This window comes from Thalassophryne amazonica, chromosome 14 (genome assembly GCF_902500255.1).
Source record: "Thalassophryne amazonica chromosome 14, fThaAma1.1, whole genome shotgun sequence".
Lineage (NCBI taxonomy): Eukaryota > Metazoa > Chordata > Actinopteri > Batrachoidiformes > Batrachoididae > Thalassophryne > Thalassophryne amazonica.
The window spans coordinates 90,058,089-90,080,542 of NC_047116.1; the positions used below are offsets into that span (position 1 = coordinate 90,058,089).

At 40.5% G+C, this 22,454-nt stretch overlaps 1 protein-coding gene across 1 annotated transcript in view; it reads left to right on the plus strand.

Moving 5' to 3' along the window:
* Positions 1-18,650, plus strand: part of LOC117524777 (T-box transcription factor TBX15-like) — a 123,109-nt gene extending 104,459 nt beyond the window's left edge. The window contains 2 exon segments of the mRNA XM_034186598.1: positions 5,427-5,524; positions 16,818-18,650. Coding sequence (XP_034042489.1) covers positions 5,427-5,524; positions 16,818-17,647 — 928 coding nt within the window. The 3' untranslated portion in view covers positions 17,648-18,650.
* Positions 18,651-22,454: the final 3,804 nt, after the last annotated feature.

The window sequence follows — 22,454 nt, forward strand, 5'->3', positions numbered from 1 at the left end:
GGCTTTTATAACAGCTTGCAGTCTCTGAGGCATGGACTTAATGAGTGACAAACAGTAATCTTCATCAATCTGGCTCCAACTTTCTCTGATTGCTGTTGCCAGATCAGCTTTGCAAGTTGGAGCCTTGTCATGGACCATTTTCTTCAACTTCCACCAAAGATTTTCAATTGGATTAAGATCTGGACTATTTGCAGGCCATGACATTGACCCTATGTGTCTTTTTGCAAGGAATGTTTTCACTGTTTTTGCTCTATGGCAAGATGCATTATCATCTTGAAAAATGATTTCATCATCCCCAAACAACCTTTCAATTGATGGGATAAGAAAAGTGTCCAAAATATCAACATAAACTTGTGCATTTATTGATGATGTAATGACAGCCATCTCCTTTCAGCCTTTACCTGACATGCAGCCCCATATCATCAATGACTGTGGAAATTTACATGTTCTCTTCAGGCAGTCATCTTTATAAATCTTATTGGAACGGCACCAAACAAAAGTTCCAGCATAATCACCTTGCCTAATGCAGATTCGAGATTCATCACTGAATATGACTTTCATCCAGTCATCCACAGTCCACGATTGCTTTTCCTTAGCCCATTGTAACCTTGTTTGTATCTGTTTAGGTGTTAATGATGGCTTTCTTTTAACTTTTCTGTATGTAAATCCCATTTCCTTTAGGCGGTTTCTTACAGTTCGGTCACAGACGTTGACTCCAGTTTCCTCCCATTCGTTCCTCATTTGTTTTGTTGTGCATTTTCGATTTTTGAGACATATTGCTTTAAGTTTTCTGTCTTGACGCTTTGATGTCTTCCTTGGTCTACCAGTATGTTTGCCTTTAACAACCTTCCCATGTTGTTTGTATTTGGTCCAGAGTTTAGACACAGCTGACTGTGAACAACCAACATCTTTTGCAACATTGTGTGATGATTTACCCTCTTTTAATAGTTTGATAATCCTCTCCTTTGTTTCAACTGACATCTCTCGTGTTGGAGCCATGATTCATGTCAGTCCACTTGGTGCAACAGTTCTCCAAGGTGTGATCACTCCTTTTTAGATGCAGACTAACGAGCAGATCTGATTTGATGCAGGTGTTAGTTTTGGGGATGAAAATTTACAGGGTGATTCCATAATTTATTCCTCAGAATTGAGTGATTCCATATTTTTGTTCCTCTGCTTGGTCTAAAAAAGTAACCGTTACTGACTGCCACAATCTTTTTTTCTTGAGTTCTTATAGTGTTTCTTAAAGCCAGAAAGTTGCCATTTTAAATGACTTTAGTTTTGTGTCATGTCTGTGATCTGCTTTTTTTTCTACAAAATTAAACAACTGAATGAACATCCTCCGAGGCCGGTGATTCCATAATTATTGCCAGGGGTTGTATATCTTTGTCAGCAAGGAAGGTTGGACCTTGACATCGCAGATGATGCTGTTGCTTTGCGGAATCAATGGATGGTGTATTTGCAGCACTTGAGAAGCTGAGTGAGTAATTACAGTGTTTAGGACTGTGATTGTCCTGGAACAAAACCGATGCAAGTTTTCAGTGAATTCCTGGAGTAAGTCATCAGAAGTGTTTCTATATGCTGCAGAAGTGTGGATCTTATAGAGATATTCAGCATTATATCTTAGCAGTGATGTTCATTTCACTGGGTCCTGTGTTTGAGATTGAGAGACACTTGGGAAGAGCTTATGACATGATGTCCCTGAACTGAGGTGGCTGGCAGTGCTGAAGCCTTTGCAGGAGAAAGAAATTCTTTAGGGTCCTGATGCTTCCTGTCTTACTGTGTGATTGTTAGACTTGCACACTAACCTGTGACCTAAAATGGCAAATAGATGTCTTTGGTACTAGGTCTCTTCAGTACCAGTGGACAAGTATATGTCAAATGAGCAGTTACCTAGGGACAGTAAGACCAGGAGTGTTATTTGTATTGTGAAAAAATATCAGCTTCAATAGTTCAGCCATGCTGTTTCTCTGGGTGTACCTCAGCACTGAGGACCCCAGTAGCTGGAGAAGGCCAAAGGGTATGCCCACATTTCACAGTGCTGTGGCAGACACATGGTTATTTTTGAGAGGTGGGAATTGACCAGTAGTCTGTCTGGGTGGCTGCCATCTCAGAACCAAGGCATTTCTTTAGCATGGTGGTTGTGGTGATGCATGACGCCAGTGAAAATCCTCCCAGATCTGACTTAACTTGCCAATATGTAGACCTGGGCACATTTCCTTGTCTTGATACCTGTCTGTTCTGACACAAGATACTTCTTCTGCATTGTCCAAGTCCATCCAGCTGTAAATGGGCACCAGCCTTAGCTGGGGAAACTGAAATGGACTGGCATCCCGTCTAGGGGAAGTCATAGACTCTCACCCTGTTCATGCTAAGGTATCTGGGGATATGCACCAGTACCAGTGTGCCTCATAATTCCAATCACTGCTTCTGAATAGACTGGCAACAATTTTACCATTCTTCCTATTCCACAGTAAGCAGTTTCTGTATATATTGAAACATTCATATCTATTTGAATATAGCTATAACTACATGCTCTTAATAAACATGCTGTTAATTACAAAACATTATTGATCATTATTGAGTAGTACTTGTGTGACTGGTGCCCCAAAATAAATATTTATTTTTGCTATTGCAGGACAATACTCCAATTGTTTCAGCCTAAACTGATCTGCTGGTTTATGCTCCTTCTGAAACTCTTTGCCTTCATGAAATAGTCCCAGCACTTATATCACTGACTTTGTTGGATGGCTGTCCATGTTCTATTGTAATCTAGCCTTTAACTGAGCAGGACTTCCTCATATTCCACTCAGGATGCTCTTGTGAGTCTTTGTAGCTCCTTGTAGTGAATCTAAATGCTCTGTCTTGAATTCAGTTCATTTTCCCTCGTGTTCTTTTTCTAAGTTATGTTACTGTAGTATTCCTGTAATCTTCCTGTAAGATTATTGTCGCTGGTTGCTGACTCTCTTAGTTGGTTGGTTGTCGAAGGTTCTCTGTTCAAGACCACCTGTGCCCATTGTCTGTGTGATGTGGAGTTGTGTCAGGAAGGGCATCAGGCATTAAATGTACCAATTCAACATGCAGATCCATGTTGGATCTACTGTAGTGACCCTGAACAAAAAGGGAGAAGCTGAAAGAGCTTACTTTTGGTTATGTCACTATAATATTTCCATCTTTCTGTAATATAATGAAAAAGAACTCAACATATTCTGGGTTCTAGCAGAATGTTGTAATTGAATTGAGCTTTGTCATTGCATAAAATACAACGAAATTCTGTGTGGTACCTCTTAACAAAAGAACACAACATATGACAACAAAAGACAACAGAGGAAAAACATACAACAGCATACAATAACATATTACAACAGAAGACAACATACAGCACTTTAGTATAATAAAATAGGAAAATAAAATAAAAATACAAAATAATAATAATAGCAACATATAAGTGGTGCAAAATGGCAGAGAGAAAGTAGTGCAAGATATGGAATTAGTGCAAGGTATAAATGAATAAGTTCATTCATTCATTCATTTATCTTCTACCGCTTAGTCCAATTAAGGGTCACAGGGGGCTGGAGCCTATCCCAGCAGTCATAGAGCGCGAGGCGGGGTACACCCAGGACAGGATGCCAGTCTGTCGCAGGGCCACAAATAGACAAACAAACACAGACACACACACACACACACACCTACGGACAATTTTAAAGAGTCCAATCCACCTAACCTGCATGTCTTTGGATGTGGGAGGAAACCGGAGCACCCGAAGGAAACCCACGCAAACACGGGGAGAACAGGCAAACTCCACACAGAAAGGCCACGGGAATTGAACCTATGACCTTCTCGCTGTGAGGCAATAGTGCTAACCACTAAGCCACTGTGCTGCCCTAAATGAATAAGTTATTGAATTAAATTGAATTGAGCTTTTATTGTCCTTATATATGATGCAACGAAATTCCGAGTAGTACCTCTTTAATAAAGGAAGACAACATATGACAGTACTTATTTTTAAGTTTTATGTAATGCAAAATAAGTGATGGATGATACAGCTCTGGGAAAGAAACTGTTCCTCAGCCTCCTAGTCCGAGATTTTATTGTTCGGTATTTCCGTCCAGAAGGAAGAGGAACAAAAGATCAATATGTAATGTGACCAAATGAGAATCAAAATGGGGATGTTTGTAGTAAATGCTGTAACTTATGTTTGTGGATGTTCCTGTGTGTATATAAAAGACCAAAAGGGAACATTTTCATAAATTGCCCTCACAACAGGGAACCATACAGGAATGTTCCCTTACCATCACAAACATAATGTTGGAATTTGATCATGAAATACCAAACATGTACCGTCTGTCAAAAGACATATTGGGAACATAATTATGTGCAAAACTCAGACCCATATGCAAACAATCTGTCCTTCATGACATGTTCTCACACGGCCAACAAGGAACCATATGGGAACATTCTGTTTATATCCCGTATCCTCCTTGTAGCGTTGTTATGTGAACTTGTGTGTAACATCTTCCAAAGGTCTGTATTCTTTTGTACAAGGCACTGAACCACTTCTGTCCCATTTATATCAGTGACCTTCTTAGCCTCTATAATCCAGCCACAATATGACATTAAGATCTGTTACCAACAAAGATTTAAACATGCCGTTCATCAAACTGGAAATTCATAAGTGCTCTTTTAGCATAAATGGTCCTGGTTTATACATTGACTTCCTACTAGCTATCAAGGAATGCAAAAGTCTGACGAGCTTTAACTCTGCTTGGTACAGACATTACAATCAGATCTTTATTGAGTTGATTTCTACACAAGCAAACAATAATTTGGCAGTTTAATTTTACTACCTTCCTGCTTTAAGAAATTATATCTTTATAACTGTACCTTTATTGTTATTGTACTCAACCATCATGAAAAGATTTTAATGTACTGTCTGTCATTTTATTTCATGATCTATGGTACATATTATCGAAAAGTATGGAAGAAGAAAAAGAAGCACTTTAATTGCTAAAATCTACCAATACAAGCTCGAGTGTTGCCGCTTGATGGAAACTACCCAGACAGACAACACGCCCATCCCCACCTCTCAAAAGTAACCATCTATTTTTGTCCAGTACGAAACATTAATTTCAATTTAATTTTCATTTATATAGCGCCAAATAACAACAAAGTTACCTCAAGGCACATCACACAAGTAAGGTCTAACCTTAACAAAACGTTAGACCAAAACATTACTAAAACATTAAACTTTATTTTGCTGGAAATTCTTAAAGCAGTTAGTTACCAAACCAGATAAAGTGCAACATCTCCTGACACAGAAACAAACATTACAAAATATATGTCCATTTTTTTTTAATTGTGTTTTATTGTGTCACATTTTGTCTTTGTTATAACACTTTTCTTAATATTTTCTCTTTCTCTCTCAGGACTGGTCTGGAGGCGATCATGGAGACCTATGCCTTCTGGAGGCCCCCTGTGAGGACCCTCACATTTGAGGACTTTACCAACATGCAGAAACAACAAGGTGTGTAAAGGTGTGCATTCTGTGCCAGAAAGAAAATGTTAAAATCAACAAGAAAAAAAAAAAGCTCTTTAACAGAAAAAAAAAAATCTCTCCCCAAATTCTTCACATTATAACACATTCTTATGATTGTCTTTATATTCCACCAGATATTTTGAGATGTTTATTAATTGGTTTGGGGTGGTGGGGGGGGGGGGCAACTTGCGCTTTAACTCCACACAAAACTTTTGGTGTGAACTGATAAGTACACTCAACTGAGGCAAACTCAAAGCAAACACACACAATATAATCTGTGCGGATGCTCAAAGGCAGAAATGCATATAAAGTCTTGGCTGCATGATTCTCCTTTATAAATTCTAATCATTGTAGAAGTGTGTTTATGTGTTTAATTCTACCTTTAGCCAAAAATGGATGCCGGCATTCCCCCAGATAATCATGTGCACATACACTGAAAAGACACTGAACAGGCGAACCTGTTCTGTCACAGAGCAGAGAACACAGAAATGTAAAAAGAACAAGCAATAAAAAAAATGAGAGCAAAAGTACAGGTATTCTAAATGTGAAATGGAGACAAACATAGGAGAGGTGCAGCCATGTTTGAACAAAATGTCACCAGGAGCTTCAGTGGTCATGTGACACAAAAGATGTATTTCTGGTTGGGTGGACTTCGTGTGTCTCACACCACAATCTCACATGTCAGGGTGTGTTGTTTATTGCCAAAACTAGGCAGTTAAAAAAATATATTGCAGATAAAGAAACGCTACTTCTGTAGTAACATTAATGTTGGTCGATCAGTGCCTTTGAGTTTGTGGAAATTAGGACTGACATGTTCTCGCTGTACACGACAACAGAATTTCAAGCCTCTTAGGAGGAGAGACATACAGTGCATCTGGAAAGTATTCACAGCACTTCACTTTTTCCACATTTTGTTATCTCAAAATGGATTAAATTATTTTTTTTTCTCAAACCTCTACACACAATACCCATAAATGGCAATGTGAATTTTTTATGTATTTTTTTTTTATTTTTGCAAATTTATTAAAAATAAAATAAACTAAGAAATCACATGTACGACGTCTGTTAGAAAAGTATCCGACCTTTTTTTTTTCAAAAACCTGATGGATTTGAGTCAAGCGTGCTTGCATGAGCCAACCTTGAATCTTCGTGCGCATGCGTGAATTTTTTATGCCTGTCGTCATTTGGTGGTAAGCAGCATTTGTGTGAGGTCATGTGTTGTGCTCTCGGTGGTTTTTCATTGCAAGGAAGATGATGGAACGACTGGAGCAGCGCTACGGCATCAAATTTTGCCAGAAACTGGGCGACAGCCAGGTGGAAACCATTCGGAAGATTCAGACGTCTTTCGGTGATGATCCTATGGGCATGACACAAATTAAGGAGCGGTACAACCGGTTTAAAGACGTCCGCACAACGGTGGAGAGCGAGCCACGCTCCGGTCGGCCATCAACATGCTGAAATGACCAGATCATTTCCAAAGTGAATGCTGTGGTGATGTGGGACCGTCGTGTGACTATCTGAGAAATTGTGGAAGAGGTGGACATCAGCACTTTATCAGCACATTCCACTGTGACAGAAGATTTTGCCATGAAAAGAGTGGCGGCGAAATTCGTGCCGAAGCTGCTGACGGTGGAGCAAAAGCACCTTCGTGTTGAAGTCTCACAGGACATGCTGGACTCCAAAAAATGATGCCCACCTCTTCCACAATTTCTCGGATAGTCACACAACTGAAAAGCCACCGAAAGCCATCTGAATCTTCTGAATGGTTTCCACCTGGCTGTCGCCCAGTTCCTGACAAAATTTGATGCAGTAGCGCCGCTCCAGTCGTTCCGTCATTTTCCTTGCAATGAAAATCCGCCGAGAGCACAAAACACATCCTCACACAAATGCTGCTGGCCAGCAACTGACGCAATCGACAGGCGTGAAAAAATTCACGCATGCACACGAAGGTTCAAGGTTGGCTCATGCAAGCACACGTGATTCAAATCCATCAGGTTTTTGCAAAAAAAAAAGGTTGGATACTTTTCTAACATGATTTGGAAAGACACACCTGCATATAAGCTCCAACAGTTGACAGTGCATGTCAGAGCACAAACCAAGTGTGAATTCAAAGGAATTGTCTGTAGACCTCAGAGGCAGGATTGTCCTGAAGCACAAATCTGTGGAAGGGTACAGAAACATTTCTGCTGCTTTGAAAGTCCCAATGAGCACAGTGGCCTCCATCATCCATAAAAGGAAAAAGTTTGGATCCACCGGGACTCTTCATAGAGCTGACCACCTGTTTCAAGTTAGCGATCGGGGGAGAAGGGCCTTAGTCAGGGAGGTGACAAAGAACCCGATGGTTACTCCGTCTGAGCTCTAGCATTCCTCTTTGGAGAGAGGAGAACCGTCCAGAAGGACAACCATCTCTGCAGCAATCCAACAATCAGGCCTGTATGGTAGAGTGGCCAGATGGAAGCCACTCCTTAGTAAAAGGCACATGGCAGCCCACCTGGAGTTTGACAAAAGGCACCTGAAGGACTTGCAGACCATGAGAAGCAAAATTATCTTGTTTGATGAGCCAAAAGATTGAACTCTAATGTCAGGCATCATGTTTGAAGGAAACCAAACACCATCCCTACAGTGAAGCATGGTGGTGGCAGCATCATGCTGTGGGGATGTTTTTCAGCAGCAGGAACTGGGAGACTAATCAGGATTGAGTGAAAGATGAATGCAGCAATGTACAGAGACATCCTGGATGAAAACCTGCTCCAGAGCGCTCTTGACCTCAGACTGGGACGACGGTTCAGGACAACTCTGTGAATGTCCTTGAGTGGCCCAGCCAGAGTCCAGACCTGAATCTGATTGAACATCTCCTGAGAGATCTGAAAATGGCTGTGCAGAGACACTTATCATCCAACCTGATGGAGCTTGAGAGGTGCTGCACAGAGGAATGGACAAAACTGCCCAAGGATAGGTGTGCTAAGCTTGTGACATCATATTCAATAAGACTTGAGACTGTAATTGTTGCCAAAGGTGCATCAGCAAAGTACTGAGCAAAAACTGTGAATAATTAAGTATATGTCATTTCTTAGTGTTTTTTTTTTTATTTTAATTAATTTGCAAAAACGTCAAAAACATTTTTCATGTTGTCATTATGGGGTCTTGTGAGAAGAATTTTGAGAGAAAAATTAATTTACTCAGTTTTGGAAAAAGACTGTAACACAAAATGTGGAAAAGGTGAAGCACTGTCAGTACTTTCTGGATAAACTCTAATAATCTTGTATTTGTTTTTTTTTGTGTGTGTGTGTGTTTTAACTTTATATTGTGACGCTGGCCAGCAGGGGTCCCTGTGCATGTTGTAGTCAGGCCTCACTCCCCAACAGCTGAAAGGACTCTCTGGCCACAAGGCCAGAGAGTCCAGCTTTTTGGCCTTCTGTTTAGAGCGTCCGCAACCCATGCTGGAGTTCGTGAGTTTGCATCCGGAAGGGAGTGAGTGGGAGGAGCCAACACACAACACAACACAGAGCAAGCTGCCACAATATGAACATGGCACATGAAACAAATTTGAATTTGTTTCATGTTTAATCTTTGTTTCATCAGTTTTTGTTTAGTTTGAAATTTAGCAAGCGGACACAATGTCAAATGCGTGTAAGATATTAATTTTGCTTTGACATTTAAAAATGTTTTTGATAAGCAGTCTATTTCACAAAAAAAAAAAAAAGATTTGTTGAATTTACCCCCTGTTGACACACCACAAAAATAAAAGAAATAGTCACCGAAAAATAAAAACCATCAAGCAAGTAAACTGAAATGTTTGTATGAAGCCTGTTTTTAATCAGGTGATTTAATTAAAATGGAAATAGTAATGTTTTGTTTAGTACAAGAGTGAGTTCTGAGAAAGAATAAGTTCAACTCACAGATTTGCAGTTTGTGTTGTGAACACTGGCTGTAGTGTGGCTGTACGTTGGCTTCAATCTTGGCGCGTGTTCTGTCCTGCATACATTCTCTGAGTGTATCACCTCTCACTGGATCTGCTTGGAGCGTCCTTCACTTGAGCTTGGCCGTACTCTGCTGCTGTGACACATCAGCCCGCATCTGCTTTTCACTTCACACAGTACTTCAAATTCAAATCCATGAACAAACCCTGTGGCTTATTGACAGTTCCACAACACACCTCAGTGCAAATCCAACCACCTCGACTTTACTCATTGTGGCTTGCCCCAAGTGGTGCATCCCTTTTGGAGGTGCTCTTGACATGATGGTCCATATTATGTCAGAGAGGGTAACATCATTAAAATCCTCCAGAGTTATTAGCATTTAAAAACATCTGGCAGCCATGCATCGTGTGAGGAGGACTTTGTGTGTGTGTGTTTTTTTTTATCATAGCTCACTAATGTATGTTTCTTTTTACTTTCATGCTAAGAAGGAAGTCCTTGAGCTTCATCAGGCCTATGCTTATCCCCAGACACCCTAGTGTGAAGCGAATGACAGTCTGCAACTTCCCCTGAATGCGACGATCTTCAGATAATTTGTAATTTGTAGCTGCTTTTGTGCAGACACATGGCTTTGAAAAACTAACCCCTAAACTTAAAAAGAAAAATCTCCTGTTGCTTGGCTGCCACTCCATGATGATGTGAAGACTAGCTGTCCACTCAGTGTCCTGTAGCATTGACAAAGTCCCTAACCAGTTGGATTAGTGGCCACTGCCAAGCCAAAGTCCCTGCAGCTCAGTTCTGGCACCTCATGATGTGGAATGAGTCAAGGCTTAGTATCAGGACAGGCAGTCACTGTAAAACTATTAGACCAGTGCCTAAGTTCTTTAAAGGTGTGAGGGCAATCTGTGCAGCCATTGTTGCGTTGGTCTTAAAGATGCAGTATTGGAGCATTGCTATAGTGAGGCAAGAGAAGGTTATTGCACCATAAGTGAATCCTTTCTGGGCTCTGAGGCCCGTAGGACCAGTACTTAATTTTGGTTTCTATAGCATGAAGTGGATGAAGATCTATGATTGCCTAAGGACCAGACGCCAGTCCATTGCAGTTCCTTACCCAGCCATGGTTGGTACCTATTTATAACTGAGTGGACTGGGACAATGTAGGTGAAGTGTCTTGTTCAAGGCAAAAGAAAGGGAATTGAACTGGAATTAAACTCTAGTTGATAGAGAGTAGTTCAACTCCTATGGCACATAGCTACCTGCCTTGTATTGATTTGCATTGTAGACCATCAAGCATCTGGTCTGCAGTATTTTTATGATGCAATATGACTTGGATTTGTTTTTATTGTCATTCAGTAAAAAACATCAAAGATGCTGTCACAGAACGAAATATCAATGCAGAGCTTGAATAGATAAAAACACAGAATAAAGCACAGAATACTAGTCCAAGGTGTGTGATAGTGATAAATAGGTTTTAAAAAAACAAAAACAAAGAAAAACTAATCTGTGAATACACAACATCCATTAAATAAATAAAGAACACATAAGAAGATGCTACAAGGATAAAGCTCCCCGATGCTACAGTGTTTTCTATATCCTACATTCTATATTGCACAGTTCTTTCTTTCAATTTGCATTTAACTGTTTTATGGCAGTTGGGTAAAAGCTGTCCTTGAATCTGTGTGTTTTGCAACTTAGGCTATGGTACCATCTACCTGAGGGCAGAAAGGAAAACAGATTGTTAAAGGGATGTGAAGTGTCTCTGATTATCCTTCTTGCCCTGGACAAGCAGCACTGTTCTGCCAGTTTACCAATGGTTGGCAGCCCTAATAATCTTCTCTGCTGCCCTCACGACCCACCCCAGTGCCTTCCTGTCTCTAAGGCTGCTTCTTTCATGGCACAGAGAGATGCTATTGATTAGTACACTCTCTATGGTTCCTCTATAGAAGGATGTGAGGACAGTCAGGCTCAGATGGCACTCTTTAACCCGTGGAAAAAATGCAGCTGCTGATTGGTCTTTTAAACCAGCGAGGATATGTACAGAGTCCAGGTTGGGTTGTCAGTGATATAAACCCCCAGGAATTTTGATTGCTGCACAATCTCAACAACAGAGTCCTTTATCTAAATGGGTGTATGTGTGTGTGTGTGGGGGGGCATCTTCTCCTGAAGTTCATCACCACCAGCTCCTTGGTTTTTTCTGCACATTTAGAAACAGATTGTTGTTGTTCCACCAATCAGTGAAGAGTCTCACCTCCTCCCTGTAGTGTATGTTTTCCCCATTCTGGATGAGCCCCACTATGGTTGTGTCGTCAGCATATTTGATGATGTAATTTATGCTGAACTTTGGACAACAGTCGTGAGTCATGAGGATGAAGAGGAGGGGACTCAGTACACACCCTTGTGGAGAGCCTGTGCTTAAGGTGATGGTATTCGACCTGCTGTTGTTACCTCTGCACACAAACTGAGGTTTGTTTGTCAAAAAGTCCAGTATCCAGTTTAGCAGGAGATTCTTCAGTCCCAGTGGGCCCAGATTGTCAATCAGATGTTGTGGAATTATGGTGTTAAACATGGAACTCATATCAACCAGCAGTATCTGGACCCATGCATTTTTTTTCCTCCAGATGTGCCATGGACAGGTGAAGAGCAGTGGATAAGGCGTGCAGATATGTTATACATAGGTGGGTTGTTGATGTATGTATGTTCTGCTTATGCATACAGCAAAAATGAATTGAAAACAACAATAAAACACTTGTGGAAAATTTCAAAACTTAAACTTACTGCTTTACTGTGTCACCTCAGGGCGCTTTTGTGGCCGCTGTCCACTCATGTGCTTTGACATGCTGCACATAGAGCCATTTCATTGACCAAAAACCTCTCTTTTGAGTCCTACAGTCTCAACAGTAATGCTCCAGTTTTGTTGGCATCCAGAGACTCATCAACATGTCCAGATCATTTTTCTGTACCTTGAGAAATGTGCCTTTTAAGATATGTGCATATAGTATAATGCCAAATTGTTGCATATCAAAATGTTCAAACAATCACAACTTTCTCAACTTTCTCATATATTTGTCTATAAGACTGTGAAAAAAGATATAATTCTCTCTAAATCTAAAAACATGATATGTGTTTTAAGAACTTCTAATGTTTTGTGAAGAGACACCTTTATTCATGTGGATGAACTGCTTTGGTGTTAAAAATGGGTTTACTAAAGTCTTTGGTTCACAAAAGCAGTGTAATATATGAAAAAACATTTTCATGACTCAATTGTCAATCATCAATGTATAAGAAATTTTAAAAAAAAATGTCATGCAGTGCAGCAATGCCACCTGCTGGGAGCTGCAAAGAGCAAATTTGTAAAATAGTATCACTTATCACTTATGTGTGTCTTCAAATAAATACTTAATGTATGAATAAAGTCCCTCAGTGATAAAAGCTCTGACAATCATTTCACAAAAAATGTCCATAATTGCTGCCTTGAAAGATTTTTTTTTAATAATTCTTGGGCTGATTCTGAAAATAAATAAATAAATAAATCCCCCCCAAGTGTGTTTTTCCACAACAATTTGGAAGAATAAAAACTAAAATGAAACTGTTTTCAGGTCAGTGGGAATGTTCTTCTAGATTTTTTGAGCATTTATTGCAGTGTTTTAGTGAGACTCTGACACCAACAGATATGCTGCAGTGACTTGCAGGGAGAGCAACACATTGAAATCTCAGGACGGTCTGGAAATTCTTTAGCCTGTAGGATTGGTTGTGAGTGATGGGTCATCTCAAGTGAAGATGAAAACCACAAAGGCAGCAATATTAGGATAATGTCTGCATTATATAAAGCACTGATGAAGGCTGATAAACATACAACTCAAGAAGTGAAAATAAAATGGGGAAAAGAATTTAATATAGAAATTGATGATCTGGATTGGCTTGATGTGGTAATTTCATTGTACAACTACTAGCTCTCACACATGGAGGGAGTTTGCCTGGAAGAAAATTGGTACGATTCTTTATTATACCCAAGTAAAAAGTAAACAATTATGGATGCATCAGAAATGCTGGAGGGAATGTGGGAAGATAGATGTGGACCATTCTCACATTTTCTGGAAATGCCCAAAACTTTTAGCTTTTTGAAAAGCTGTCAGTAATGTTCTGTATCAGGTTTTGAGATATGAAATTCCATTGAAACCTGAATTTCTTTATTTGAGTAACTTTTGACATGGCAGCATTGACAAATGTGATGAATATTTGGTAAAGGTAACGTTAATAGCAGCAAAGAAATGTATAAAAAGGAAGTGGGGGAAGGCGGACGTGCAATCACAGGATCAATGGATCACGACGATAGAGGATATATATTCTTAATGGAAAAACTAACGCACAGATTGAGACTACGGGAACCACAAATGGACAAAAAAATTAAAAAAATGGACATAGTTTAAACAAACAAAAAATAATAATACTGTGTTACCCAAACATATGTATGTTGATGTTGATTTGTAGAATTGTGTGAAAAAGTTTAATAAAATTCTAAGTTTAAAAAAAAGATGAAAAATACAGCTGAGAAATTTCAGGAAGTTGTCAGTTGAAGTCTCTGTGACCTTCTGTCCCCAATATATTAATCAATCAATCAATCAATCAATCAATCAATCAGTCAGTCAACATTTATTTATAAAGCACTTTACAGGACCGACTAGTGTCCAAAGCGCTTAACATTAAAAACACAAATTCACAAAAATAAAAGACATATACAATCAAACTAGGTGTTAAAAGTCAGTTTAAATAAATAAGTTTTTAACTTAGATTTAAAAAGTGCTAGGTCAGGAATAGTACGTAATTCAAGATGTAGCTTGTTCCACAGTCTGGGGTCAGCTACTGCAAAAGCATGATAACCCCAGCGTTTATATCTTGACCTCGGAAGATCTAAGTAAAGCTGGCCAGACACCCGTAATGTCCTACTGTAGGTGCGCAAAGTTAAAATTTCAGACAAGTAGGGAGGTGCAAGGCTATAAATAGCTCTTAAAACAAACATTAACATCTTAAAATCAATTCTAAAGCGAACTGGAAGCCAGTGGAGTGAATACAGGATGGGCGTAATATACTCACGTCTAAAAGTGTTTGTTAAAAGACAAGCAGCAGCATTCTGCACTAATTGGAGATGTGCAAGAGAGAGAAATTAAGAGAAATATGACAACTTTATCTGGATGCACCGGTACATCCATGGACTCCAGAGAGTTAAAAGGTAATGATAGATAACACTGTGATTATTGAATTTCTGTTACGCCCGAAAAACATGCATGATTATTTCAAAGACTACATACAATTCGTTTGTGCGCTGTGCCTTACTTTGCGCTCATATTATGAGTTGTATAAATAGCCAAGAGACACTGGACACATTCAAAATACACTTGCACTATGCACTTTAGACTGTGCTACAGATGGTCAAGGTATTGTCCTTTTCACGATGACCTGTATTCTTTTTTAACAGTTTTCTGTTAAAATGTCATGACCCCAGCATACGTCCTGATTGGTGAAATATTGTTAATTAAAGTGAGTCTGCCTGAAGGACACTGTTTCACTGACGACACCTTTTTCCTTCAACTAATCAACTCTTCTCCCTCGACTCTCTGAAGTACTTCAGGCTCTTGGAGCCAGAAAAGATGACATCACTGCGCCAGTGTCCACTCTTTCCTTCTTCCTCACAGAGTCAACCACACTTTCCCCTGCTGTCGAATCCTTTGTCCCCCAGCGAGCGGCCCTCACCCCCCTCATCAAACACAGCATATTATCGAACGCATATGGTGCAAAATCAGAACGTCAGCCAAGCAAGTCTGGGATTATTTAGTTATGCCCCTCCCCTGCCTTCTCGTTTTTATTTTCAAACTGAGTTTGCCCAACAGAAAGATGAACCGTGGCCAACTGCTCATTAATAGGAAAATCTGTGATTGATATCCCTCAGCTGTCAATTCACTCTGAAAAGGTTGGCTTAGGGCAGGCACAGTGTGTGTGCCAACATTTTTTTTTTTTTTTGGAATAATCCCTCTTTTCCCCTACAGATGAATGCGAACATGTCTGAACTGGGAGCTTTTTATTGAAGAATGGGAGTCGAGGCAGCTCTGTTGACCAGACGTGATCCAAAAATGAATTCATATTTATCTCTACATACCAGCAATGTATTTTTTCAGCACGCATTCAAAGAGTGATTCACAGTGGAATGAATCTTTGAGCATGCGTATGAATCAGCATTAAAGTGAAGACAGGTGAATTCATAATGTAATCTATTACTTGGGTATTTTTGGCCTGACTCTGGCTTTATTGGCCAACTGCTTGAAATGATAAATGAATAATGCACATGCTAATAAAATAGGTTTTTGACATAAACTCCATGGTCAGAATAAATGTTTATTGATTTTGCGCCTTTGGTGAGAGAGAGAAACCAGATCCATTTTTAACCCAAATGTTTCTGAATAAAATCAAGAATGTATTGTCCAATTAGAAATAGTAATATTATCTTAAACAGCCATGTCAGCAAAGTTTGTGCTTAGACTTCATAAGGCTGTGCCTTTGTCCACCAATGTGCCACGGACTCTCAGAACTGTTTTTGGAAATCTGTCAGCTTTGTTAAAAGTTTATTACTGCCTACTCAACTCTGAAATTTTTGAGTCTGATAAATCGAGATCCAGTTAGTCGGACTGTCAGTTCAATGACCAGGCTTCAGTTCCAGCTGAAGCCACCTGTCTGTGTAATTGGACAAGCCTGTCTGCAGGTGGCAGACTGTATAAGGGGCTTGCCTGACAATATTAAGACCTGAGTTTGAAAACCGCTCATGCTACCCATTTGAGTCTTTGGACAAGACACTTAATCTACATTCTCCTAGTCCATCCAATGTTAAATGGGTACTGGCTTTTGCTGGTGAATGAACCAATGATGGACTGGTGTCCTGTACACGGGTACTTACGTATAGGCAGTCATTCGCTTAACACTACAGGGAAAATCACCAGCATCATCGGGTCTCAGGGTCTGTATCAGATTGAGAAAAGAGAAAAGAAAGACAGGTGTGGATTATTGCCATGTTGACACATCTTTATCTTGCACATTGATCACAATATTTATTAGAGACAGGCTGATGAAGTTGCTTGTGCAGCTTTGTTGCTAATTGTAGGATGTTGGTGGAAACCAAGACTACTGCTCCTTGTCTTTTAGGCATTCATGTAAATTTTGTAAAAATTAATTGTAAGAATGTAAAAGGATTTTTCTTTTGCTGCTATTTTGATGTGATTTTTTTCCCTTTTTGATGATGTGATTTTTTTCTTAATTACACCACCTGTTGAATGGCAAAATGTTTAATAATATCCGCTTTGTGTGATAATGTTATCCAGGTGGAAGCACAGGCACGTCTCCCACCGCCTCCAGTACTGGGACCCCCTCTCCTTCTGGTGCGGCACACATTCTGTCTCCCTCCTGCTCTCCACCGACTTTCCACCTGGCTCCCAACACCTTCAATGTAGGTTGCAGGGAGAGTCAGCTCTGCAACTTGAGCCTGTCTGAGTATCCGGCCTGCGCTCGCAGCAACATGGCGGCATTACAGGGCTATGGGGGCCTAGCCGACAGTTCCTATGGACGCCTCCAGGCTGCAGGTAGTGCTGTGGCATCTGGTCAACCTTCTGAATCCTTCTTGCCACAGAGGACTTCCTCTTTGATTGCTGCTGGCATGCAGGGTGGTGGTCATACCTCCCTGACTGGCAGCGGTAGTGGTAGCAGCGCTGGCGGTAAGATGGATGCCTACAGCGGTCAGCTTGGGTCCTTCCCAGCCTCTCAGCTGCAGTACGTGATGCAGACTGGAGGTAGCTCCACCTCTGCCTCATCCTCCTCATCTGTGTCCTCCCCTTCCTCCGCTCACATGTTCACTGGGAGCCACCACCATGTGCAACAGGGCTCCTACAATGCCTTCTCCCTGCATAACCCTTACAACCTGTATGGATACAATTTCCCCGGCTCTCCTCGTTTGGCCACGAGCCCTGAAAAGCCACAGGGAGGCCTGCTCTGCTCCTCTTCTCCAGCCGGGGCCTTTTCTGAGCGTCAGTACTTGTCTAATGGCAGCATGGACACTATGCACATGATCGGCAATGCTGCCGCTGGCCAACAGGGCAATGGCTCCTGTGACAGTCGTCAGTATGGCTCCTCTCAGATGTCCATGCACATGGTTTAAAAACTACCACCTCAGATCTCAGACTGATTCTCAACCTTCATGCTATACAAACCCTACAAAGTCTTGCAGCTGAAGTCCATAATCTTTGACTTGTTTTGGAAACAATCAAGTGTGCTGGTTCTGAGCCCGTGTTTTTACTGAGGTACAAAACCGGCTTTTCGTAAAAGGACTTTATCTCATGTTTGTATTTGTGAAGACACTTGGCCACTTAAACTATATTATAGACCGAAGTGAAGCTAGTATTTAATAATCTCTTTGTATTAATAAAGAGAAACATCCAAAACAAACCCACATGCATTTGTTTTGATGGTATTATTAGTTGTGAACACATGAATCTGTTATGGTGCAATAGTCGGTTATGTTTGAGGAGTCATAAGTCATCCAATGAAGTGAACGTAGCTCCTTCACTGTGATCCCGAATTGTGTGTTTCTTCAAGCGGCGCCATGTCATTTTAGAAACGGGTCCCTGGTTTACAGTCGTGGTCTAAAGTATCGGCTGGAATGAAAAGGACAACTGAACTGGATCCTGGAATGACTGTATATGACGGGGGTTCAAGTATCTGTGGCAGAACAAATGGGCGACTACAAAAACATGGACAGAGTAAGTCAAAGTTGATGTTAAGTGAGCGCTTCTTCACTCTGGAAACTCTCTAGAGGATTCAGAAAAACCTTCATCCTCGCAGACTGGAATAGCTTCACTATGTTTGAGTGAATTATGTTTTTAAGCAAATGTATCCAGTGCGATGGCGAATTCTAGCAATAATGTAAGCTTAAAGGTTGTGTGAAAATTGTAAAAGAAGCAATATAAATAGCATAACAGAGTAATTAAAGAATGTTTTGGTGTGTTGTAGAGATATGTATTTAAGTGCTAAGCAATATAACGATTTTACAGGCAAAACTGTTATGAACATGAAAATAGCTTTTTTTTTTCTTGAAGCATTTTAAAAATGTAAATACAGGTGCCAAGCACATAAAAAACCAATAAACATTTTAATTCATTTAACAATGTTTGATTATTTTTTTTCATTAGGAATAACTGTCTTGCAAAATAAACTTAATATTTGAGGTTATTAACAAACCTCTAAGGCCGGGTTCACAAGGCAGGATAATTAGGCCGATATCGGACCCGATCTTCCCCTTCCAACAGTCTTAAGGACACCCAGACAATCGTGATGACGCTAAAGATAAACTTATCAGATATTCTTGTCGTGTGTGGTGTGTTCAGAGCGCTCTGATCTGCTTGGAAGGGTGTCAGGAGCGCTCCGATCGCAAATCGGGGATATTCAACATGTTGGATTTTTTTGGCCCGATATCGCAGCGTGTGTTGTGTCTTCTGACCACAAACGTGCACATAGCCTGCTGAATGTGACGTGCAGCCAATCAGAAAGCGAGGTGACAAACGTACGGAGCGGAAAATAAAATCAAAACAGCTGTTCTGACTTACCAGAAAGTCCGTTGGTCTAGCTGTCTCCACTCCTTTAAAGAACACCTTTTCTTTTTCTTTTTGTATTGTTTTTTTTCCCTCTGTTGTAAATAGTCCACAAAGTACCTAAATTTGTTTACTCTGAAGTCACGTTTAATCTCGAGAGATTTTGCAAATTTCCTGTCTGAACTGTAAATGTTCGTGTGTGAAATCTGTTCGTGTGTGGTGGTGTTGTCCTTACCATGTGGCTGAACACCACACACTATACGACCAAACCTGTTAGATCCACGATTTTTTATCTTCACGTGTGTGGTCTCTCAGGTTTGGAAATCTAAAGATAATTTTAAAATTATCAGGTAGCTTTGAAAACCACCTGTGGGAAAAGCTTCACCAGTCGATCACGACTCTGAGCAGAAAAAAACTAAGAATGACATGAATATTAATCACAACAGAGAGGCTCCCCCTCGGAAAATGCACACATCTGTTCTCCTCCACATCACAGAGTTTCAAACGCTGATGCAATCATCGATCATAACCCAAAGTAGAAGAAAAAGCAACAAGAAAGACAAATTTTATTCCTGCTGGTTCTGTTTATTATGAGAGTGAAGAATTAAGCTCGTGTGCCAACTGTACTCAGCCCGACCACTGCGGTGCTACATGCACGTAAATATGGCACCTGTTTAAACGCACACAAAAAATCCCCCTCGTAATCATTCAAACAAGCAAGAAAGGGGAAACATGCAGCAATTATGATTCTTAATGCTCCGCATGCACAGACTGTAGGAATTTATCAGGGGCCAATCAGCATCCATTACACGCATGTCTTCTGACTGCCGCTCCCCAATCACTTCCTATCAGGCACACGGCTGCAGCCATGAAATATCATATCTGAACCATCATCAGAAAACCACCGTGGAGACACTCATCCAGTATTAAAAACACCTGTTTTGCAAGCATGACTTGAAATAATGAGTAGGGTGATGTGCCGAAGAGAAGCCCATGATTTAATACTTCGGCCTGAGTGCATGGAGCTGGACATTCTTCTCAATAATGAGTCCCATTATTTATCCCTGGTTCCAGCTACACTCAAACCCACAACTCACCCGCCTTCACCTCGGCTTAAATTAGATGCATTTGTAAAAAGGATTGCAATGCACATGGACCTACACATCGGGGTATGACACAATGTGCAGCAGGTCTGTTTTTACACCATAAACTATCCATCAGCTTTCTAATTGGAAAAGAATGAGTGTGCTTCAGTCATAGCCGCTCGCAGCCTTTCATCGTGGCATCTGAATATGCAAACAGTCTCTCTGATTGATTCATGGCAGCGTGTGGCCCTCTGGCCGTAAAACATAAGACTGAACCCATTGTAGAATCAGGGCTGGGTGTTTTAATGAGCTCCTCTGACGGAGATGAGAGGAATCTGGTACCTAATCTATTGGTCTGAGCCCATTTTGAGTAACTTGCTGGTATCCCATAATCCCCCTTTCTTGGCAATTGATTATTCCTCTGAACACATTTTAGACATTTTAACAGACTCACAATCGGTCTCTGGGCGAAATCCACTGGATGTGAGGATCAATGGCCACATGCAAAACAGACAGAAAAACATCCCTTTATTTTTGCAGTCTGGAGGGTCTGCTTTTGATAGTATGGAGTGTGTCAGCTATGCCTGGAAAACAGTTGTCCTCTTCTGTTTGTTCTTCTCTTATGATTGAAATTCCTCTGCAAGAGTCATCTTCAATTACACGATGTCTAAAAAATTGAATTATTGCAAAAAAGTTCAATATTTTTGGTCAGTTATTTCAGAAAGTGAAAATGTTATACATTGCACACTCATTACAAACTAAAATTTTGCTTATTTTATAATTTTATTTTCATTCTCATGAAGTACAGATTGATCATCCCTACACTGAAAGGTACTGTACATATGCATACCTTTGCACAGCCCCATTCCACCATGTTATATTTATTTGACAGTGAACATAGCTTTGCCGATTTATTTGTCTAGTTGCCTCCTTTACTTACTTAATTTTTCCTATTCTTTATATTGTTTATGCACCAATTACTTCTTCAAGAAATAATTTTTCTCAATTCTTTTTACTGTTGTTTATGCACCATTAACACCAGGTCAGATTCATTGTATGTGAGAACTTACTTGGCAATAAACTTGATTCTGATTTTGATAATTACAACCAGCAGCTCCAAAACACAATATATAGCTTGCTCATGGTACACTGAGTCCCAAAGAGAAAGTGCCAAATTTTGAGTCCACAGTGGAGCAGGAAATGTCAAATGTCAAATCCCGAGCAGCCGGGAAAGCAGGCCGACTGGGTGACTGTGAGGAGGAAGCGTAGTCCTAAACAGAAGCCCCGTGTACACCGCCAACCCGTTCACATCTCTAACCGTTTTTCCCCACTCGGCGACACACCCGCCGAGGATCAAACTCTGGTTATTGGCGACTCTGTTTTGAGAAATGTGAAGTTAGCGACACCAGCAACCATAGTCAATTGTCTTCTGGGGGCCAGAGCAGGCGACATTGAAGGAAATTTGAAACTGCTGGCTAAGGCTAAGCGTAAATTTGGTAAGACTGTAATTCACGTCAGCAGTAATGACACCCGGTTACGCCAATCGGAGGTCACTAAAATTAATATTGAATCGGTGTGTAACTTTGCAAAACAATGTCGGACTCTGTAGTTTTCTCTGGGCCCCTCCTCAATCGGACCGGGAGTGACATGTTTAAGTTGGAAGACTGTGTGTCAGTGCTTTGGTAGATTTGGTGAACTGTGTTAGTGTATTATTGTATTTTTGAAGTGTGTGTCTGTGTTTATTTACACTGCATGAATTTGAGCATGAAATTAGCTGTTTGGGGAATTGTGTGTTTCAGGTGTGATGTGCGTTAACAGTTTTGAAAAAGTGTTTAAGGTTCTGACAAACGGGTCATAGAGGTTGTAAAAAAAAATGTAAGCCAACAGTGAACAATAAACATTCATTTCCTCAGCTTCATGTCCTGAACATTGTATTTTCTATATTTCTACACTGAAAAAGTGAAACATCAGTGCACTGTAGTTTTCTCTGGGCCCCTCCCCAATCGGACCGGGAGTGACATGTTTAGCCGCATCTTCTCCTTGAATTGCTGGCTGTCTGAGTGGTGTCCAAAAAATGAGGTGGGCTTCATAGATAATTGGCAAAGCTTCTGGGGAAAACCTGGTCTTGTTAGGAGCGACAGCATCCATCCCACTTTGGATGGAGCAGCTCTCATTTCTAGAAATCTGGCCAATTTTCTTAAATCCTCCAAACCATGACTATCCAGGGTTGGAACCAGGAAGCAGAGTTGTAGTCTTACACACCTCTCTGCAGCTTCTCTCCCCCTGCCATCCT